We start from the raw sequence: 23331 nt of genomic DNA, 5'->3' as shown, positions 1-23331 counted from the left end.
GGCGGGTAAAATCAAGATGGGAAATTCTTCGCCGATTGAAGCAGACAAGGCAAAATACTTTGGAGTGACCTTTGACAAACGGCTAACTTGGAAGCCCCACATTAGTCAAGCAGAAGGGAAGGCCCGTAGGAAGCTTGCCATGATGCGCAAACTTGCTTGAACAACCTGAGGAGCAAATGAGCAAATACTCAAGACAATATATCAGGGAACAGGTGAGACCACATTTAGAGTATATCTCAACTGCCTGGTCCACTACTGCCAAAACTAACCAACAGGCTCTAGACATGGTTCAAAAACAAGCATTGCGGATCATGACAGGTGCTACAATGTCTACACCAATCTCCTACATGGAGGAGCTAACAGGCACGCAGCCGTTACATGACAGGAGACATGCAAAGGTCCTTCTTCAAGCAGAGAAGTTCAGGTCTTTTCAAGACCATCCCATGAAAGCCAAGTTGGATGGCTACACCAAAAATCGGCTCAAACGTAGCAGCTTCGCTCATGAGGCAAAGGAACTCAATCGAGAGTTCAAAACTGAGCTGAACATACCAACAACTCCCCTAGGTAGTGATGGCATTATAAACCCACTAGCGAACGATCTGTCCTCAGTGACTGTGAGACTTGCTGTTCCTCGTCTTGACCGCGGGAAGCAAGAGGATGAAGATATTTGGAAGAGCCTCAAACTTGCTATGATCAATGGAGACTATCCTCCGGAAACATGGACTCATGTCTATACAGACGGATCAGCCACATGCGCTGTGAAAATGGAGGAGCAGGAGTTTTCATCAAATACCCATCTGGCAAGAGAGAAACACTACATGCAGCAATTACAAGGCAGAGATTGAAGCACTCATGAAGGCCATCTCAATGGTTGAAGACTCGGCAGAAGAAAGCTCCTCAGTCGTTTTTCTAACAGATGCAATGTCTGTCATGGAAGCTCTGATCAACAATTAGGCTCCGCAGCTAACCAGGAGAATGCAGAGCCTGAGTATAACCGGCAAATTAGCACTTCAGTGAATTCCATCCCATTGTGGACTTGCAGGCAATGAAGAGGCAGACAAACTGGCTAAGCTGGGAGCTCAGTCAGAACAACCAACGAAACCTTTCATCTCCTCGTAAGAAGTACAAGGTAGAATTTGATTAAACTCTCGATTTTTCAAAACTTCAGAATATACCTTGAACATTTAGTATATAAAAAAGATAGGATCGTGTGCATGATTTTTTGCTAGACTGATTTGAAAAATTTGGACCACACAATATTTCATAATGGGAGTCTATGGGAAAACCATAACTTTCATAACATTTTCGCGAATAGAAATTTTTCTAAAATTTAGATTTTGATGAAACTTCTCACAGTTGTAAATAAACACATGGCCTATAATTTGGAAAAATAAAATGTATAGGTCCGTGTGTTTATTTTTGAGATATTTGACCATGATTAAAGTAAACCGGACTTTTCACGCTTATTTTAAGACATTATTTTGAATTTTTAACGTGTCATATGTTTTAATACCATATTTTAACTTTAGAAATATAGCAACAGTGCCATTGTAATAATTGTTTTCACAGGTTTCGATTAATACATAAAATTATTTTCATTACCGTACGCCGAATCCAGGTCTATATTCTACGTTTTCAGGATAATTGTCGTTACGCCATCACTTCCGGTTTATCAAACGTGCAGAACTACCTTAAAAGGCAATAACTCTGAAGTTACGAAAGAGATCCTGACGAAATTGTTTGTGCACTACCAAATTATGGTGGTCTAAATTCAGTTTAAGTTTCATAGTTCTAGGTCAAATATGTCATAGGTTATGAAGCAGAAACTGCCATATTTATAGTATCCCATATAGTTAATACTAGAAACTTCTAAGGGCCATAACTCTGCTGTTACTTGGACAATCTGACTGAAACTTGACGGGCTGCATTTCCCTGTTGTGGTGAATAAGTATATGAAATTTTATTTTTAGATATGGCTCCGGACGAATGGACGGAAAAACGGACGGACGAACAACGCCAAAGGGTGGATAAAAATAACAGATCATATTAAAAATGATGATAAATCTAAGGTATAATTACATAAATGTACTCAACAACTTGTCTGAAGTCAGAACACCAAGAGTCTTACTTTTAAGGGCACGACTAAGAAAGTTGCAAGACAAAATTCCACTCTATCCGTTCGTTTTTGCAGGATTTAGGAGAAAAGCATCAAGGAGTCTTACACTTTATTAGTCATCGCACCATCAAATAGCAAAGCGTAGCGATTAACTCTATGCTATACGATTTTCGCAATGTATGCTCTTTTGATAAACTTTTTAAAACATTTTGCAAATATCTAATTAAAATTTTCCGAATTTTATAAAGTACGTCTCCATAGTATCTGTAAAAATCATTTAAATGTTGATTCTTAAATTAATTTGTTATTTAACATCCCTGTGTCGGTAAGTAATGAAACGCCTGTTTCGCAACAATCAGTAAATTGCGCAGCCACAAATGGCTCCTCTCTTAAAACATGTCTGGGGATTATACCAGTGTCTGTTAAGGGTGGGGACGGTAACTTCTGTCATACCTACGCCCTGCTCGATGATGGTGCTGACAAGACTCTGTGTGATGAAAGACTAATCCGGAAGTTGAATGTACCTAGCAAACCCGTCACATTCAAGATATCGACTGTCAACTCCGCTGATAGTACTACACAGGGACAGGAAGTTGATTTAACCGTGAGTCCTATTCCCGACGACGACGAAGTTAAGCTCAACAATGTTTGGACGATGAAGCAGTTGCCTATATCAACGCGTTCTGCTGCCACCGCTAGCGATATTCGACACATACCCTACTTGTCGGACATAAAGATTCCAGACGTTAACATCAATGAAGTCATGTTACTGATTGGTACGGATACACCGGAAGCCCATATTCCATTGGAGATGCTCACCGGAAGTGATTATGAGCCGTACGCAGTGAGAACGCGACTTGGGTGGGCAGTGCGTGGACCAATCCCTCGGAATAGCACTGAACAGAAAAGAGCAGCAAATTTAAGAGAACCGGTGAACATTCATTTTTGCCAGTCCAGTGACGTAATACAACAACAACAACTTGAGCGTATGTGGACGTCCGACTTCAGCGACACATACCATTACCAGAAAGATTCCATGTCAGTAGAAGACAAGAGGGCACTGGGTCTAATGGATTCTACACTATCATTTGTTAACGGTCATTACGAGATGGGACTTCCGTGGCGGCAGGATGCCGCTAGTTTGCCGAATAATTTAACACTTGCGCATGCGCGCCTTCATCAACTGAAAAGGAAACTCTCTCGTGACAACGTGCTACATGAGATGTACACCAAGACAGTAACAAACTACATAGACAAAAGCTATGCCAAAGAAGTGACTAATGAAGGCTCAAACTCGAAAAGAATATGGTACTTGCCTCACCATCCGATGACGAACGTGAATAAACCCGGAAAGGTTCGTGTTGTATTTGATTGTGCCGCGAAATATAAGGATATTTTTTTACTTAATAGCCAGCTTCTACAAGGTCCCGATATGATGAACAGCCTCGTAGGCGTACTTACCCGATTTCGACAGGAACAAATAGCTATCGCCGCTGATATAGAGGCGATGTTTCACCAGGTTCGTGTGTGTGAGAAGGACTGTGACGCACTTCGCTTTCTATGGTGGCCTGGCGGGAACATGTCCAAGACACCTAAGACGTACTGTATGCGGGTTCATTTGTTTGGCGCTACTTCCTCCCCTAGCTGTGCGGCGTATGCACTGAAGAAAACAGCCAGTGATAACGCAGATAAATTTGAAGCAGAGGTTATATCGACAGTTGATAGGAACTTCTAACTGATGACTGTTTGAAGTCTGTCCCATCTGAGACGGAAGCAGTGAACCTTGCAGCAGATTTACAGTCTCTGATGCGTTTGGGTGGTTTCCGACTCACAAAATGGATAATTAACAGTCGGACGGTACTCAACACGATTCCGGATTCCGAACGTGCACCGACGGTTGTTAGTCTCGACCCTGGGGACGTACTACCCTGTGACCGTGCATTGGGCGTCAACTGGAATGTTAACGACGATACTATTACATTTAAAATCAAAGTTGCAGATAAACCCTTGACGAGACGTGTGGTATACTTTCCATAGTTAGTGCGATATTTGATCCACTAGGATTTGTATCCCCAGTAACATTACGCGCGAAGGCGATTGTGCAAAACCTGTGCAGACAGAAGATAGGCTGGGATGAAGAAGTTCCACAGAAAGAACGTGACGAGTGGCAACGATGGATAGCCAACCTACCTCATTTGGAACACTTGAGTATTAATCGTTGTTTCCGTCCTAGTCACTTCGGCGAATTGAAGAACGTACAGCTGCACGTGTTTAGTGATGGTTCTGAGACAGGCTACGGCGCATGCGCATACTTACGATTGACTGATCAACACAATAAAATTGCCTGCAAGCTGGAAGTTGGAAAGTCAAGATTAGCACCGATAAAGCAAGCATCTATTCCACGGTTAGAGTTATGTGGCGCTGTTGTGGCCTGCCGTCTTTATGCCATGTTGTCAGTGGAACTGGACCTAAAGGTCGATCAAGCCATCTTTTGGACGGATTCCATTGGATACATTAACAACACTACTTGAAGGTTCAAGACATTTGTTGGTAACAGAATAAGTTACATTCACGAAACGAACCCGGCCGATATAGCTTCTAGGGGAATTGACCCGAGTGATATCGATGGCATCAGCACTTGGCTAAACGGACCAGAATTCATTCTTCACGACGAATCGAGTTGGCCTCGATTACCTAATGAGCCAGAATTAGTATACGGCGATTCTGAAATCAAGAATGATGTTGCAGTTAACGTGACGGCTTTGAATACAGAACATGATTTACATGCAAATAATTTCATCAGGCACTACTCTGATTGGACTAGACTACGGAGAGCGGTTGCGTGGTTACTGAGGTTCATGAAGTACTGCAGACGACATCACCTGACTCCAGACGAACAACAAGAACAACGCGATCTAAGTGCACCCGAGTTACTAAACGCCTCTCATGCCATACTGCGACATATACAGAATACCTATTTTAAACAGGAAATAGAAGATATACGTAAAGGACAGCCTGTTAAGAAGGACAGTCGATTAGTAACGTTAAACCCCGTATTAGTAAACGGACTCATCCGAATGTATGGAAGACAGAACAACACCGATTATAACACGTGCCCAGTTATCCTCCCGCACGATGATCACGTGACAGAGCTTATTATCCGTTATTTCCATCAGAACAACGGTCATGTGGGAAGTCAGCAAGTACTTGCAGAAACACGGGCATATTAATGGATATTACGTGGTCCCAGCGCTGTAAAGAAAGTTATTGGAAGATGTTTCGTCTGTAAACGACAACACAGTCCTCCACTTACCCAGCAGATGGCGCCATTGATCAAAGAACAGACGACACCTGACAAGCCTCCATTTACGTTTGTGGGTGTAGATTACTTCGGTCCCTTGATGGTGAAGTATGGGCAATCTTGCTCGATGAGATATGGTTGCCTGTTTACTTGTTTAAACACCAGAGCAGTCCACATCGAGGTGACACACAGTCTGACAACAGATTCATTTATGGCGGCCTATCAAAGATTCTCAAGCCGGCGAGGATATCCAGAGAAGATCTATAGCGACAATGGGACAAATTTAGTGAGCGGAGACAAAGAACTAAAGAAGTCTATAGATGAGTGGAACCAGTCCAAGATTGGACGAATCATGGTGCAGCATGCTGTAGAATGGCACTTCAACCCACCGCATGCCAGTCACACTGGGGGTGCTTGGGAAAGAATGATTAGGTCTACGCGCACAATACTCAAAGCTCTTGCGAGAGAACAACTACTTACAGACGAGAAATTATTGACCCTGATAGCTGAGACAGAAAGAATACTCAACGACAGACCGATAACTCCTGTAAGCAGCGACCCAAGAGATCCGCCTGCATTGACACCAAATATGCTTCTTTTAATGAAGTCTAATACTAGTATTCCGAGTGGAATTTTCAAGAAGGAAGACGGTTACAGCAAGAGGTGGTGGAGACAGATCCAATACCTAGCAGACACATTCTGGAAGAGGTGGATTAAAGAGTATTTGCCTACCCTGCAAACTCGACAGAAGTGGCAGAGAGATACACGTGACGTACAAGTCAATGACGTGGTGCACCTGGTGGAAGACAAAGTACCGAGAGGGCAGTGGCCGCTTGGCAGAGTTACCGAAATCATTGAGGGTAGGGATGGGCACATACGTAAATGTAAGGTTCAATCTTGGAACTCGAGCTGCGTGAGACCAATTACGAAGTTATGTCTGTTAGAAGCTCAGAGTGATTAATGTATATATGTATAAACGTGAATTCTAATTCATTGAATGAACATTATACAGGTACTTTAATTATTGTTTGTAATTTATACAAGCTGTTAGGCTTTAAAATATTGAATATTATGAACACATTGTTGAAGGGTATACAAGTATCTTTAATACACGTGAAAAGTGATGAAATTAAGACATTTCATGGAGGGCACTGTAAGAATCATTTAAATGTTGACTCTTAAATTAATTTGTTATTTAACATCGCTTGTTAAAACTAGTAAAGTTAATAGTTAATCCAGCAGACGTCAGTTTTGGCGCTTTTTGTTAACGTCGCGTCGTGCGCATTTTTGCGCGACGCCCGTTACGTCAGTTGTTTATACCGTATGTCAACGTTTGAATTACTTCCGTTAAGAAGCGGCGCATTGCCATGAAAAATAATATTAAAGGTTTCGACGCTTAAGACATCATAGTCGGTATGCAACTTATTTTAATTGTTATAAATACATTTTGTGCTATTTCCTAAAATAAATAAGTAATTATTTTAAGCAATGTTGTCATCGCATTGTGCGTTATGATATTGTACATTATTATAATTTCGTACATGTATATGTTTTGTATGTTTCGAGCGTATAATAAATAATGTCACATACATTGTTTCAGAGAATCGCTCGCTCACATGTGTTGGAATTTCATGCTATGAGCATAGAAAATAAATATATAGAAGAGCGCATCTACTCGTCTAGTTCTGTTTATCCGAAACCCTTAACAGTATCCCCGGTGTGTAAGACCAAGTTTTTAAAGTGTTTTAAGGTTAGTCTTATATTTCTGTAACAGTTCGGACGATATGTTATAAAATTTTGTGAAAGCTTTCCGTAGCTTATGATAACGGTACCCCTGTTGTAATATTATTTGGTGATATAAAGATTTCTGTTATTAAAATCCTCTAACTTTGAGCAAGCTCTTGCAAAACGAAGTTGTGAAATATAGACACCGTATGATGCTGGTCGAGGGACATCCCCATCAAGGTGGGGTTAGTTGACAGTTTCAAAATTGAAATAGAGCCCAGCCCAACATAGCAAGACAAGCCCTGGACTGGAATCCTCAAGGCACAAGGAGAAGAGGAAGGCCCACAAATTCTCAGCGCAGGACCCTGGATATTTAGCTCCACAACACGAAGATATCTTTCGAAGAGACCAAGGCCTAGGCCACGGATCGAACTAGATGAAGAGCTATGGTGAAGGCCCTATTCTCCGATTGGAGTGAAGAGGATTAAGTAGTAAGATTAGAGAATAAAGAATAACTGCTATTTAGTGCGTTGTAACATATACTGAATTTTCATTTTTAATAATACGTTGCATGTAGTGTACCCTTTTCATGCTTTAAACATTGGGTTTCCATTCTTAGACAAAATTAATGTCCTATACAATTTTCAGAAAGCAGTTAAATAAAAGTTTAGATGAGTTAATGTCACATTTTTCTTAAATATCAAATTTAAATATGTGCAAACCTCCATATGGAATAAAAGAAAACTTTATTTTCTCACTAAAAACATGTGAAATTGTAATATACTCCTGAATAAGTTTATCATTATTGAACAAAGAAATGCCAGAAACAGATGTAATTTTATCTATTTAACAAAAGTTTGACAATACAATACGCTATAATTAGGTAGACTGACTTCAAATAAACAATGACCCCTGTTCATTGGAACCATACTATGTCAGTCATTAGCCCTCAACTGTGCTAATGAATACAGAAATCCCTTTGTCCATCGCCAAGATTTAGGCCTTTAACATTAATGATCTTGAAACATTGACCTTTCATATAAACATTAAATATTACATGTCAAAAGCTGAATAAAATAAAAAATATACAGCAGCATTCCGTGGCATGAGATGCGTTAAATAGACTTACTATATGTGAACCTATAAACAGTAACAATTTTGTGCTTAAATCTTATTTTCATACAGGCAAAACAGCGAACAGTTCAGATTTTGGTTTATTATCTAAAGCGTAACGTCATGTATTTTTCGTCAACAGAACTAATTTTCAATATAAAGCTGTACTATAATCAACAAAGTTCTACTATATTATGTCTAAATGCATTCGATTTTTATACAATAATTATTGCTTGAAATAAAGTAAAATGAAAACTGGAACTCAAATTTACCAGCCTATAAAGGCCTGGATCCTATTATCCATGAAAATTGTACTCGAACTTTTAAAACTTTTTTCTGTCTGTATTTTAGGTAATCATGTAATAAACAAATTAATACATGTACATTGAAGAGTGATACCTTTGAGTGTCAATGGCCCTGGAAGAAGATAATAGCTAAAGACCTCAGGCTATTATCACCTTGACAGGGCCATTGCCACTCAAAGGTACCATACTTCTATACATTTACTTATACGTACTTACACCTCCTCGGTAGTCCAGTGGTAGAGCGTCCGCTTCGAGTGCAGGAGGTCGTGGGTTCGATCCCCGGCCGCGTCATACCAAAGACGTTAAAAATGGTACTAGTAGCTTCCTCGCTTGGCATTCAGCATAAAGAGAGTAGTGCTAGGACTGGTCGGCCCGGTGTCAGTATAATGTGACTGGGTGGGGTATAATGTTACGTGTCTACGGCGTGATATTCCAGTGAGGCAGCACTATAAAGTTGGGCATTGTGCTCACTGCTACAAGTAGACACCGTCGTTTATATGACTGAAAAATTGTTGAAAAAGACGTTAAACCCGAACACACATTATACGTACAGTCCCTGGCTCGCGGATTTTGCTTTTTCCGCGTTACCACCGGCACAAATATTTGCCTTGAGTGGAAAATTGCGATGATTTTTTCACGTTGAACGGCTGTTGACAAGAGCGAAAAATCGCGGTGATTATATAATACACCGCAATAGAAGTATCAATAAATGCCCGCGGCGAGTCACGAGGAATAATCTCAGCGGGTCGCGGTGAATTGCGATGGATCGCGGTGAACCACCGGCAATCACCGCGAAATCCAGGTAAATTTTGTAGGTTAAATACATATAAACTCTCTACTGTTGTTACATGTATAATTGCATTAGTTTCTCTGTTAAATTGGACAAATAATAGGGTTTAAGAACAAATAAATAAAATTTATGTTGATACGTCATTCCATTAGTTTAGTAAATATCTATAGTATTTAACAAATTAAAATTCTATATTATTTAACAAATTAAAATTTATTCCTATCTTACCTTTTGGATAAATTTCAAAATTTACACGTAGGGCTTGGCGTTGGAATTTTGTAGTTTTAATTTGAAATTTAATGATTTCCTGTTGAGGATTAATGTTTATATTCATTCGCATAATAAAACAGAAATATAAGCAATATATAGCATAAACTGTCTCATGTCATTGTGGAGTACCGAGGTTGGAGAAACAAAAAATGACCCGTTTAACACTTGCAGGAAGTGTCACTTTTCATACTGTTTATTGTCATCAATATTTTAAGCATAGTCAAATACTGTATAATACACGTACTTGACACTTGACACTTTTCTATTTTTGTAAAGAAACAGTTGCACAATGTGATATGTATTATGAACATACATTAATTATATCAGGCCTTTTTGTTATAGAATATTATATAAAATATATAAAGAAATCGTTGTTTAAGTACTTTCTAAGTAAACCACTTTACATTTCGGCAAGGATGGTCACCTGTTTTTACCAACTTAGTTTTAAATATAATTTTATAATAAGATTTTATTAAATCTTTAGGCACAATAAAAATCAGAATTAAGAGTCTTTGTGTTTTCGTTTTCGGCAAAGGCCGACTCTTATTTTATCCAATTGTAGCTAGTTTTAACAGTTTTAACCAAATTTACACAATTTTTACATGTTTTACATAGAAAAGAAACAAAACTTTAATAAGAAATGAGCCGTGCCATGAGAAAACCAATATAATGGGTTTGCGACCAGCATGGGTTCAGACCAGCCTGCGCATCCAATCTGTCTGGTCAGGATTCATGCTGTTCCGTTACAGTTTCTCCAATGCCAATAGGCTTTAAAAGCGAACAGCATGGATCCTGACCAGACTGCGCGGATGCGCAGGCTGGTCAGGATCCATGCAGGTCGCAAAGCTACTTTGTTGGTTTTCTCAAGGCGCGGCTCATATTATGCAAAACTCCTGGAAAATAATAAGATCTAAGATAACGAAGTGAAATCTTCAATTACCTCATCGTTAGTTCTAATAAGTCCTTTAATTCCTGATCTGTTTCTTGTCGTCACACATGTATTTTACAAGAAAATGCGAAATTTGATTCGTCCGTTGACGAAGTGTCATTATAGGTTACTTTTTAATTCCAGCGTAATTCTGTAACTTTTAAGTTAAACACAATATCACAACTATGATGAACAATGACTGTTTTCATGTCTTTAATTTTCACGTGTACTTAATGCTTGACTAGTAACATTTTTATTGGTTAACGAACTGATCAGTGGAAAATGTAGAACATAGCATGAAACACTCAAATAAGTATCAATTATAATTAAATTCATATCTCGGAATTAAAACAAATGGGCATCATTGCACTTGGGGCAATTATCGACCACAATACGTTGATGAATGAAATCGAATTTTGGATGTGTGATGTATTTTCGCAACTCAGCCATCAACATATTCAATTACTTGAACATAAATAGTGTTTTATTAAATATTGTTGCAATATTATTCAAAACCAAAATCATCTGGTTAAAATGAATTAGCTAATTATAGTATACGAGTCCAATGAAACTACATAACGCCAGAATTTTAAAAGCAGTGACAGTCTTTTGTGCATTTATGAAATTATAGAATTTAATGGAAATTATAGTTGAAATAGAATAGTTAGAATATATAAATGCTTGCAAAATACAAAATACTATTTATTTTCATCTTGTCTAAATAAATTAACAAATAATACAGTAGTACATGTATATATATATGTATTATACAAGTTCAAAGACATAATGACATTAAATTTCATAACCCTCATGTTTTAAAAATATAATCCTTGCATTTATTAAATTATATAAGTTAATGGAAATAACACCTGAAATAGAGAAGTAGAAAGAAAGAAATGATTCAAAAATATAAAACATTGTTTAATTTCTCCATTTCTTATCCCATCATAGTGTTGAAATTTTAAATTAATTGTATACATAACAACAAGCCACTGCATTTACCTGTAAATCGCGGCGAATCATCGCAATTCACCGCGAACCACCGGCACTTCATCGCGATGCGCCGCGACCGTCATCGCGGGACACCGCAATCGATTTTATTGCATTTGGTCGCGGCGGACGCTGTTAAATGTATTGCGGAGATGCATGAAAAAACGCGCATCCCCGCGGCTCAGGAAATTGTCCGCGCTAGGGTCCAATCGCGGGGAAGCGCGGACTTTGAAAAATCCGCGAGCCAGGGACTGTACTTATAGCATCGCCGTTTGGTGATGTTTCCCGAGCCTAATAATCCAAATAAATTTCCAGTGTTTCATTATGGCAGAGGTAAGAAAAATATTGCATGAGATAGATGTTAGGACGGTTACAGTACTTTACATAAACAACATCTAAAAAAATATCTCGTACCTCAGCCATTTTACAGAACTCTTGTTCAGCATCCAAGACAGACATCTCACGATATTTTTTCATAGCAACTATTTTAGCTCTTTTGCACGATTTCTCGAAATCACCAATCTTCGATATAGGAATTTGTATCAGATCCATATGTTCTTTGAATACTTCAACTGCTCTGACTACAGCTGCTTGATTTTCTTGTTTAGCCATAATCGTAAAGGCGTCATCAATGCAGGGCACACCATCTGTACGAATCATGTCTACATACGTTTTTACGAGCGAGGACAACACTGTAATATAATCAAAATAGCTGAATGTCTGAAACTCCAGTTTTTGTAATATTCAATAAATTTCAGAGGTACTGAAAGTTCAAACCGCAATTGATATCGACGTTTACCTAATGCTATCACAAGTAAATATATTGTTTGTACAAAAAAAGTCATTTACTTACCGTTTAAACAATCCATTATATAATGAAAATCTAGTAGAATAAACTCTGATTTTCACATAGTAATACACAACTAATATCATTATGTAAGGCCACGGTGGTCACAAGTCGCCCATCTGACTTTATCGATTGACTAGTCTGGATATTGAGTCATTGACAAGATAATCTTTTATATATTTTTTAATAATTTCTCTTATATATTCTGACCGACCTAACCTCAGGAGTTATCTCCTGTGAACAAAACATAGGGTCTGAACACAGACTACCGACTGACCTTCAAAATTAAAACAGGAAAAATGTGGACAAAGGAATACTAAACCCCACACCATGAAAATATAATCTAGACTAGGCCTAGTAGAAACGCATACACTGTTTTGAATAATTTCACTTCGCTATCACGGGTGAATAAATGCATTACAAATTCTTACTGGGTAGGCAAAACGACAGTTCTCGCGTTGTTATGTCAGACTGAGCGTACTTGACCGCCAAAGCTCGAGAAAAAATGGCGAATTTTGACAACAATTGTCAGGTAAGGCTTATTTTCTTCCTTCTATTTTCAATTGTTTGTACATTCCACTCAAATGACTAGTCTTACGGAATATCCACACTATCTGTCCATATACCGAAATATTCTATATCCCTAGAAAACGAATGGTTTTGTAGTAAAACGCAAAAAAGTTTGGTGTGTGATGTTCAAATGACGAACGGACATGTAAAACTGGACATATTTTATCATCGCATTATCAATATCGACGTAATCCAGCCATCCTCTGGTACCTAAACACTCTGTATAAACGGGTACTCTTGCTACCGAAATATTTTTTGACGGAGGTATTCCTTATGCCGTTGAAATGCACTTTTAAAAATGCAGCGTTAGGAGATACCGATTGCAGTACACCGTTGATGTTCGAGAACCTCCACAAAACGAAACCTACAGCACGCAGACGTGCACACGCACACACGCACACGTACACACACACACACACACACACAGAGGAAAAAACGAACAAACAAAGAGACACAGAGGGGCACCGCCTTGGAACAGTCAGTGGCAAAAACACCACTGGGGAGCTTAAACCGGTTTATGGTGCGCACCCAACATCACTCTTACCCCCACCATATTCCAAAGATTCGGACAGTGTAAGTAAAAGTTATTCCCGCCAGGTGAATCTCTAACACACATTTATAGAGCATCCAGTTAAACTCACTGAAACAGCTAGGGAAAAAATAATTGTAATCTCAAAACGTGTATATCTAAGCTTGCGTGTAGTAAAATACACACAAAGCTTCTGCTAAACAGTGTCACATACCTTAATTTAGTTGCTTCTTACTCATTTTCGAAACTAAAAAGTACTTATGTTCTGATTTCTGAAACTTCAAAGGTTTACTAAAATAAAAATTGAAATTCTACACGTATCTGTACACGTATGAAACTTCAACCTGTTCATTTGCGTCAAATGAAAAACAAAACCATTTTAAAGTATGCTTATTTTAAAATCAAACAACATAAGACTCGATCACTTCAATGGTAATCACCGAATCATCACTATTTAATCGGTCTGATAAACAAAACAATAAAAAAGATTCATTTATCAAACTTGCGACGTCACCTTATCATTATGTCATCAATATCACAGAACAAACAGTTTACACGCACAAATACCATTATTGGCATATAATAATTACAAACATTAATCATTTAAAAACGCTGTTACTTTTATTGGCGATTTTGAAGTAATTTTTCATTTTTCATTTAACACCGTTTCCAACAGCATTTCAGTTATGTAACCTAACCAGTCCAGTACAAACGTGTTACCGCAAGTAACTGCCAACCTCCCCGCATGAATCAGAGGTTGAGGACGAATGATTCAACTATAATGTTTTCTATCAATCGCCACGAACATACTAATCCAGGGATCAAACTCATGACCCTGCGATCCGTACATCTGTGCTCGTTCTATTGAGCAAAGCGGACTGGACTTTGAATTCAGTTGCCCTACGGCCTGGCTAATTCCAATAACCTTATATCAAACGTGTTTATTATCAAAACACTAATACAACTGTCGTACATGAATTTGATATTCTTTTATCACATGCTTGAGAGAAATAACATCATATTGTCCTGCTGTAAACTTTTAAATTGCTAGGTTCTGTAGTATTTGTAGACAATTAAGCTGATTATTTGTTATTCAATGCAAGAGTGCGAAGTGTAGATAATTTCTAACAAGGTCTTTGTTCAATTGTTTGCCACTTCCTTCGATCACTATCATAAATGTGATAAGATCTAAAGAAGACTGTATAAGAATAATTTACATAATTCGAATATACTGGTTGTCAAGATATTAATCTGTGATTTCATTGGTTGAAGATCCTAAACTGAAAGGATAAGAAATAATGCAGCATCCAAGTAAAAAAGACAGTTAGTCAGTGGACATCCACAGAACAAGCGTGTTATACTTTAATGTTTAATTTCTTGTTAGTTCGGTTAACCGACGTTGAAAGTGACACTAAATTTCTTATCTAATTATATTAACTGCGTAACCAGTGTTCAAAAGCTGACTACTTATTCTGTTAAAAATGTATACCTTTTGTTAATTTGAACTATTGTGGATAAAATAAAAAATAGTAAAATTGCACAGAAACGTTCGTTCTACATACACCCGACATCCCGGAATTGACGGCATCACACATGGTGGAGAATCCGGGTACAAGAAACTTCTATGTTTACTTGACTTTCCCAGTACCTTCACAAAAAGCGAGTGGATTATTCTACAAGAGGAGTTATATTCCCCAGCGAAGTGAAACACGTCGTACGGATAACCGACAGTGGAATACTTATAACGTTTATTATGGACTAAACAAGAAGTGTTCGAAATGTGGATTATTTCATTCATTTAGTGAATGCCATGCAGTAATGGCAAATTGTAACAGATGTCAAAAGAAAGGACACTACGGTCGGGTGTGTAGAAATTCAAAAGTCAGTTGCGTCAAAACAGAGAAAACAAGACAACGCGACATCGCGAGATCTATTGCATTTCAAAAAAAACTGATCCTAGAAATTTCACTGCCGTTTCACGGAGTCGAGGATAGTTACTTCAAAGAAAATTCAACAAACACGGCAATCCGTAAGCATAACGGGACAATAAAACGCATGAACAGATTACAGCACGAAAACTAAAGGATGAAAAGTAAGCTAGAAGCAGTAAAGCTAGAAAATTCCAACCTAAATGCCAAGAACCAAAAATTACGGGACAAAAACGAAAACTTGAAAGCTGAACATGCAGAAAATCGCACAGAATTGAAATGTAAATTCACGGAAATTAACGTGCTTACAGCTAGGAATAACTATCTTATTGATAACGCGAATTCGCAGGGTGAGCTACTGTCAAAATTCAAAAACCTACGTTCGGATTATGAACACTCAAATGAAATAATCAGTACCATGAAAATGGAAAGAAATAATCTGTTAAAACTACAAGATGAATTAAGCAGGAAATCGTGTATATCATATAACCGTTCAAATCTGTATTGTGATTTTAGTCAAAGATTCAATGATCTGTATGAAATCATTGACAATCTAAAGGCAGAACTGTCCGAATCAAATAAAGGAAATCTTGAACTACAAAAACAAATTAATGAATTCAGACACGAGAACCAACCAGGAAACATCAATAAGCACCAAAAACAAAGGGGTATCATCTCAGACCGCCCACCACGTGGATTTTACGCTAGAAGAGGAAGACGTTAAAAGGATAAAATAAAACAAAACACATAGCATTTCATTAATTTTAATTTAATGTAGAAATGTACTCTAATATTTTTAGCATACATCAGATGAAACTGCATTTTCACGGAGTGAAAATAAATATCGGAGGGGCAAGTGTCCTGCTGTAAACTTTTAAGTTGCTAGGTTCTGTAATATTTGTAGACAATTAAGCTGATTATTTGTTATGCAATGCAAGAGTGCGAAGTGTAGATAATTTCTAACAAGGTCTTTGTTCAATTGTTTGCCACTTCCTTCGATCACTATCATAAATGTGATAAGATCTAAAGAAGACTGTATAAGAATAATTTACATAATTCGAATATACTGGTTGTCAAGATATTAATCTGTGATTTCATTGGTTGAAGATCCTAAACTGAAAGGATAAGAAATAATGCAGCATCCAAGTAAAAAAGACAGTTAGTTAGTGGACATCCACAGAACAAGCGTGTTATACTTTAATGTTTAATTTCTTGTTAGTTCGGTTAACCGACGTTGAAAGTGACACTAAATTTCTTATCTAATTATATTAACTGGGTAACCAGTGTTCAAAAGCTGACTACTTATTCTGTTATAAATGTATACCTTCTGTTAATTTGAACTATTGTGGATAAAATAAAAAAATAGTAAAATTGCACAGAAACGTTCGTTCTACATACACCCGACATCCCGGAATTGACGGCATCACAATATTTTGAATCACAAAAATTAAATGCTTAACAAGAAAAAGACTTTAACTAATTTGACTACTTAATCTTTTTTAAGCTTAGACAGTGAACGTTTTCGGCGTACTGAATGATATTATACAAAGATGGATGAAGATTTATAATGTATTATAATTATGTATACGGCACAAAATCCACAAAATATGTTTTCTTGGTAGGTGCAACTATTTCATGTCAATAAAAGAGAAGTGGGCTAGACTAACAATTCTACTCAAATATGTCTGGTAGGAAATAAAAAGTAATGAACGGATGACAAACTGTAAAATCAAGGGATTACCTATCACCTTTATGCAATGGAGTCTACAAAAAAAAACGTTTAAAATGTAATATTATATAAGTAATCCACTTTTTCTTAAAGTTCACTTTTCTTACAGTCAGTGACGGTGAGAAAGAGGTCCTTTATGTTAGAACTGCTTATCGCATACCAAACTAATATCATAATCGTTCTGCATATGAATACACACATCTGCAATGATCCCGACACCTATTTTCCACGAACTTCCGACCACAAACTGGGTACCTGCACAGAACACCTGCAGCACGTTGACTTGAACTGATGCACTAGCTTCTGTCGTTCAAGTTTGTCTTTTCTTGTAAACATGTTTTCCAATTATTTCGTCAACATGTATCATCAAATGTTTAAGATTGTCACTAGGCTATAACACATACGTGTGTTTTATTGCTTGTGTTACGGTAATGTGATTCGTGACTTCATATTCTTCCCACATACAGAACAGGCGATTTCGGTCACCTACATGGATACTCAAGATTACGTCTGCCAAGCAATGGCATAAATCTGAAAATATAACTTTTGTGACTGTTATTTCAATTTAATGATTTAAGTTTTAATGGTTTATGCATTAAGTCACATTCTAGCTTCCAGCTTTTTTCTTGCATGAACAATTAATATGCATATCATGGAATTTTACTTTCTTCTTGCTACAACTACTGTTGATCTACTAGCTACCTTGACAGAAGTAGCTTCCTTGATTTTAAATATCAAAACAGCGAGAGCGGTGGTAACAAGAAATCAGGGAAAATGAATTCGAAACCTTGATCTCAAACTAAAATTACCAACATCGGGATATGAATGTCATGCATAAATGATTTTTTTACCCTGGCACGCTAGAGAAAAGGACAAGCTTTTGGATTTGTGATAGAATTCTGTCAAGAATTCTGTCAAAAAGTCAGTTTTCTTTATTGATTAACAATTGTGTTAACAATTGCACAACTGTGCTACTAAAATGGAAGTATTATTTCTTATAATTAGAAGTATCACGCATGTTGTCATAATGACACGAGAACACAAGACTGAACAAAGACAAATAGTCATCACACGAGTCATTATTAACGCCGAAACATTTTAGTTTATTAGTAAAATATTTAATAAAATCTAACAGAAGATCATTTGCAAACCAAGTAAAATAAAAGAAGTTTTTGTTTGACTGGGCTTTTTTGCGATAGACAATGAAATGTGAAACATCTATGCGCTCTGTAACCGGTAAATACATATATACAGAAACACCGCAGCTAAAGGAATAAGAACAAAACTAGTAAGGTCGATGTAGAAAATGAAGTTCTACCTATAGAGATACAGTAGCAGAATAAGAATTCAGACTAATCGTTAAACGATAAGTATTTGGTGTTTGTTTTAGGTAAAAAAATCATTTACGAAAGTGGTTCTCGAACATCAACAGAGAATTGCTATCGGTATCCCCTAATGTTGCATATTAAAACGTGCGTTTAAACGGCATAAAGAATGCATTCTTCAAAAATTAAGTTCGGTAGCAACGTTACAGATGAGTACAGTATCTTCAGGTACCAGAAGGTGGCTGGATTACGTTGATATTGATAATCAGAGGACAAAATGTGAACAACTTTTCACATTTCATCGTCACTTGAACATCACTCGCTACACTTTGTTGAGTTTTACCCCGAAACTATTCTGTTTCTAGTAATATGAAATATATCGGCGATTGGAGAGATGGTTTGGATATCCCGTTAAGACTAGTCATTTAAGTAAATTGTGCATACGATGGAAAATATAAGGGAAAAAATATGCCTCACCTGAATATCGTGATTTGATTTCGCCAGGTTTTCTCAAGCCTTGGTGGTCAAATTTACTCGGTCTGACGTAATAACGCGAGGACTGTCGTTTTGCCTAATTAGTGTGAAATCTTATTTTTAATGCAGAAATTAATGTTAAAATTTTGTCAACTGTCAATAACTCATTTTATGCATATATATATCATGAGCTTTTAAATGGAAATCATGGAGAATCAGTTTATCATGTTAATCATATTGCTTCCACATTTGACAGTATTAAAACTCTATCGAAACATAAACGTCGGCCATAGATGGTAGTGAAAATAGACACTCCGTACAGAGAATATTGTTTTAACAAACCAAGTGCCCTTCCATATTAAAAAAAGATATACATTGGAGCTTTCTTGATCTCCGAACTGGGAATGCCACGTAATAAAATACCACTTTTATCACCTATGCAGGGGTATTCAGAAAGAGATATAGATATAGTTCGTTTTAGTGCAAAGTCGTTAGATTCTGTAGTCAAAAAGGCCAAAAAGGGAGAATTTAAGCTTAATTTACATATATAACTTCCATCTGTGGGGTTGACGGTTGAGGTTAGAAACGAAAGTCTTGGTCTTATAAATGCTACAGTTGCTTGTGCTTTTTGTGCTGACGTATATGCAAACACGTGACCTTATGTGATCTTTGAATCTAGAGATAGGGCTTTGTACAGGATATTTAGAAACTTCATGTCAAAATCTTTAAACATACTTATATAATACAAAAAACTTAAATTTTACTTAATTTTCCAGACATCACTGGACATATTAATAGCAATATTTGAAAAGAAAGTATTACGGGCGGTACGCTGACCCAATAATTTATTTGAAACACTATTATAAAATTTCAGATTAAAAGTATTTTATCGCCAAAAAAAAAAAAAAGAATAAACTCCTCAACTCTTTCACGAAGCTGATCCAAATTGAATATACACACTTGGATACCTTTTAAGTAATCGCATGATTCTATTGTGCGAAAGAAGGCATAGATAAACCCAATAATAATTGTCCTCTTCATGCCATGTTTGGATTTTCTGAATTATCTAAAGTTTACTTCCCAATCTCTTTAACCGACAAGAGAATCAAACTACTATGCTAAATCATTTACCGGATATGAAATATAACAATCCCGATGAAATGAAAGCCGTTTCAAGAACATTATTATGGAGTGGTAAGAAGCCAATAAACACACGCCGTTTGATTTTGAAAAAGAAATATTGAAGTATTGCCTACCAGATGTATATACCCTAAGACGTAGTTGTCTCAAATTTAGAGCTGTCTTCCTCAAGGTTATTCAGGTTGATCAATTTAAGAAGAATATTACCATAGCCTCCGCTGGATTAAATATCAGTCTCATGCTCTGGATATTTGTATACTAAATGCTTGAAATGGAGGTGGAAAGGTAATTGGACCTTACAGGGTAGAAGGTCATTGTGAAACAGGAGACCAGTAAGTATTTTTAGTGTTTCATGGTGACTTCTGGCATATGGTTATCCAAAACTATATTCAACTTCAACGGTGAACCCTGTCAATAAACCAAACATGGGGGAGGTCTATGTAAATACTCTGACAAAACAGAAAAATGCAAAAGAGTTTGGTTACACCTATGTATCTATTTTGGGAGTCTGAGTTTGAAAAAGAACTAAAAATACCCAATGAAATGAGGACTTTTATAAAGCAGCTTGATACGGTTTCTCCCTTACAATCTGAAGAGGCGTTTTTCGTGCGGTGGGGGATGGGATCGAACACAGGCATTTACACTTTACAAAGAAGCAACTGATGATGAAACTATTGAATATTATGATGTGACATCCTTTTACCCATTTATCTATAAGACAGGAAAACTTCCTTTGGGTCACCCTAGCAAAATTACAGAAAAGTTTACCGAGATTGATAAATATGAAGGGGTTAATCAAATGTAAAGTTATTCCACCGCAAGACTTATTTATACCTGTCCTGCCTTGTAAAATGAACGGAAAGCTACTATTTTCTTTGTGCAAAATATGTGCCGAATTCCTACCAAGAAAGTAAATGTTTGCATACGAAAGAGCAAAGAGCTTTTATATGCACTTGAGTAACAGACGAAGTTAAAAAAACCATTGATAAGGGAAGGGATACACCTTGGATTGCATTTATGAAGTCTAGCATTTCGAAAACATCTCTCAATATGATCCTGTTTCTAAAGCAGGGGGTCTTTTTACTAAATATGTAAACACATTTCTTTAAAATCAAACAGGAAAAAAAGTGGTTGGCTAAAATGGTGTAAGACACATGTATATTTAACAGTATTATGAAAAAGAGGGGGTCCAACTTCATAACCATAATAAAGAAAAAAACCCAGGAATGCGTTCTTTGGCTAAACTTATGCTCAATTCATTCTGGGGGAATTTCGGTCAGAAATTAAACAAGTCAGTTTATTGATGAACCAGCCCTATACTTCGAAAAAGTAACAAGTGATAGAGAAGAAGTAACGGCTGTAAACTTTGTCACTAATGAAATGGTAGAAGTACGCTGCAAATACAGGGGTGAATGTTTAGAGCCCACTTTGAAACTAACGTGGTTATAGCGGCATATACTACATCTCAAGCTAGACTCAAACCATTCCCTTACTGTACATATGCGGATACCGATTCTGTTCTATTTACATCTAAAGCAGGGGACTGGATGCCCTTGTTAGGTGATTATTTAGGTAATCTTACAGATGAAATAAAAGAAAATCATATCAAAACATTTGTGGCTAGTGGACCAAAACGTCATGCATATCAATAAAACAACCAAAAAAAAACAACAAAAAACAAAAACAAAAAAAAAACAAAAACAAAAAACGGTGAGGTTGGTAAACAAACTCACTGCAAAATGAAGGGCATCACTCTGAACCTTAAAAATCAAATGTCAATAAATTGTGAAACAATTAAGGACATGATTATTGGCCCATCAAACAAAGTTGTAACAGTAACTTATACTCAAAAGATATCCAGAGACCGTGATCAATTTAGGCTATTAACAATGGTTCAAACGAAAAAGAACATAGGATTGTGTTTGATAAAAGAGTAAGAAGTGGGTGTATATCATACCCGTATAGATATTGAGTATGTATTAATGTTGTGATGTATTTTGAAATAGTTCATAACTTCAAATATCCCAAACTTATCCTTCTCACAAAATGTCATTAACCCTAGTCTAAATATAGCGGATAAACATATAAAAGTGACGTCATTTCGTTCAAATGAGTCCCATCCCCCGAAAATTGACTGCTCACAACCCTCCCTATCCAAGATGGCGTCTTTATATAGACAAAGAAGCAAAACATGATCTAGAGTGCCGCCCTCCACTGCTTACAAAAAATCTCCATATGGCATGTAGCACAAAAATGCATAGCCCAAACAACATTTTTGACTTCTATTTACATAAAAACGATATTAAGGAAATAAGAAGATTAATTCCCAGCAATAAAAATCCCTCCCTGGAAGGGGCAAGCTATAAGAACCACAATTTTATATACTGAAACTAAATTGAAAGGCATGTATATTCTCCTAATAACCCAACATCTATAAGCTAGGTTTTATGATAAAATCTCGCAGAATTTTTAACAAAGGAGCTGTCTTTTGTGACTGACAGATCGACAGACAGACGGGCGAACAACTACCGAATACAAAATGTGCACCCTTGTACTTTCATAGGTATGGCAGAATCCACCATTTGTTAGTTATGTAAGGACATACATACGAACGAACAAATGAGAAAATAATGCACATATTTTCATAACTGTATTCTATCTACATGTATAAACAAAGTCTTGTACTATTTTAGTTATTGCAGTATCTATTTTGGTAATTTTTTTTTACTTTTTGTTGCCATAGCAACCACATTTACTGCCATATTAAAACGTAAGAGCACAGTCCCAATATCACCATCTACACATGAACCAAGGAACATTAAAAACAATCTTGTATACAGGATGCCATTTTGCAACTTTCTGTCATATGTTGGGTTATTTTTTGTTATGAAAACCACATGTAAGGACCTGAATATGCTCCACATTGCAACATAGCTATTTAATAGATAAAATATTTTTATACTTTTAAAAGCTATCGCAGGATCCCACTTTTAGTGATAGACTGACGGACGGTTGGACTGACTGACAGTTGCACGTTACTACATATGAATATTTATGTGGCTATTCTTTTGTTCTATTGTTCTTTTAGCCACGTAAAGAAAACATAGCCACATAAAAGCCTTACGAAATTAATGGCATCCAAAAAAAAGTACAGTTACCTATTGTTCCTATAGTCACCTAAGAATGCAAATGTGGACACGGACAGACGGGAGACAAACCATAAGTCCGTAGCGGTTTCAACGGTCAGGGAC

The 23331-nt window shown here is 36.9% G+C and overlaps 1 protein-coding gene across 1 annotated transcript in view; it reads right to left on the bottom strand.

Annotated features, from left to right (window-relative positions):
- Positions 1-23331, bottom strand: part of LOC123561429 (guanylate-binding protein 1-like) — a 73949-nt gene that overhangs the window by 14261 nt on the left and 36357 nt on the right. Inside the window, exon 7 of the mRNA XM_045353795.2 lies at positions 11953-12230. Coding sequence (XP_045209730.1) covers positions 11953-12230 — 278 coding nt within the window. The remainder of the gene's footprint in view (positions 1-11952; positions 12231-23331) is intronic.

This window comes from Mercenaria mercenaria, chromosome 10 (assembly GCF_021730395.1).
Source record: "Mercenaria mercenaria strain notata chromosome 10, MADL_Memer_1, whole genome shotgun sequence".
NCBI classification, from domain to species: Eukaryota; Metazoa; Mollusca; class Bivalvia; order Venerida; family Veneridae; genus Mercenaria; species Mercenaria mercenaria.
This window is presented reverse-complemented; position numbering and strand designations above follow the sequence as displayed.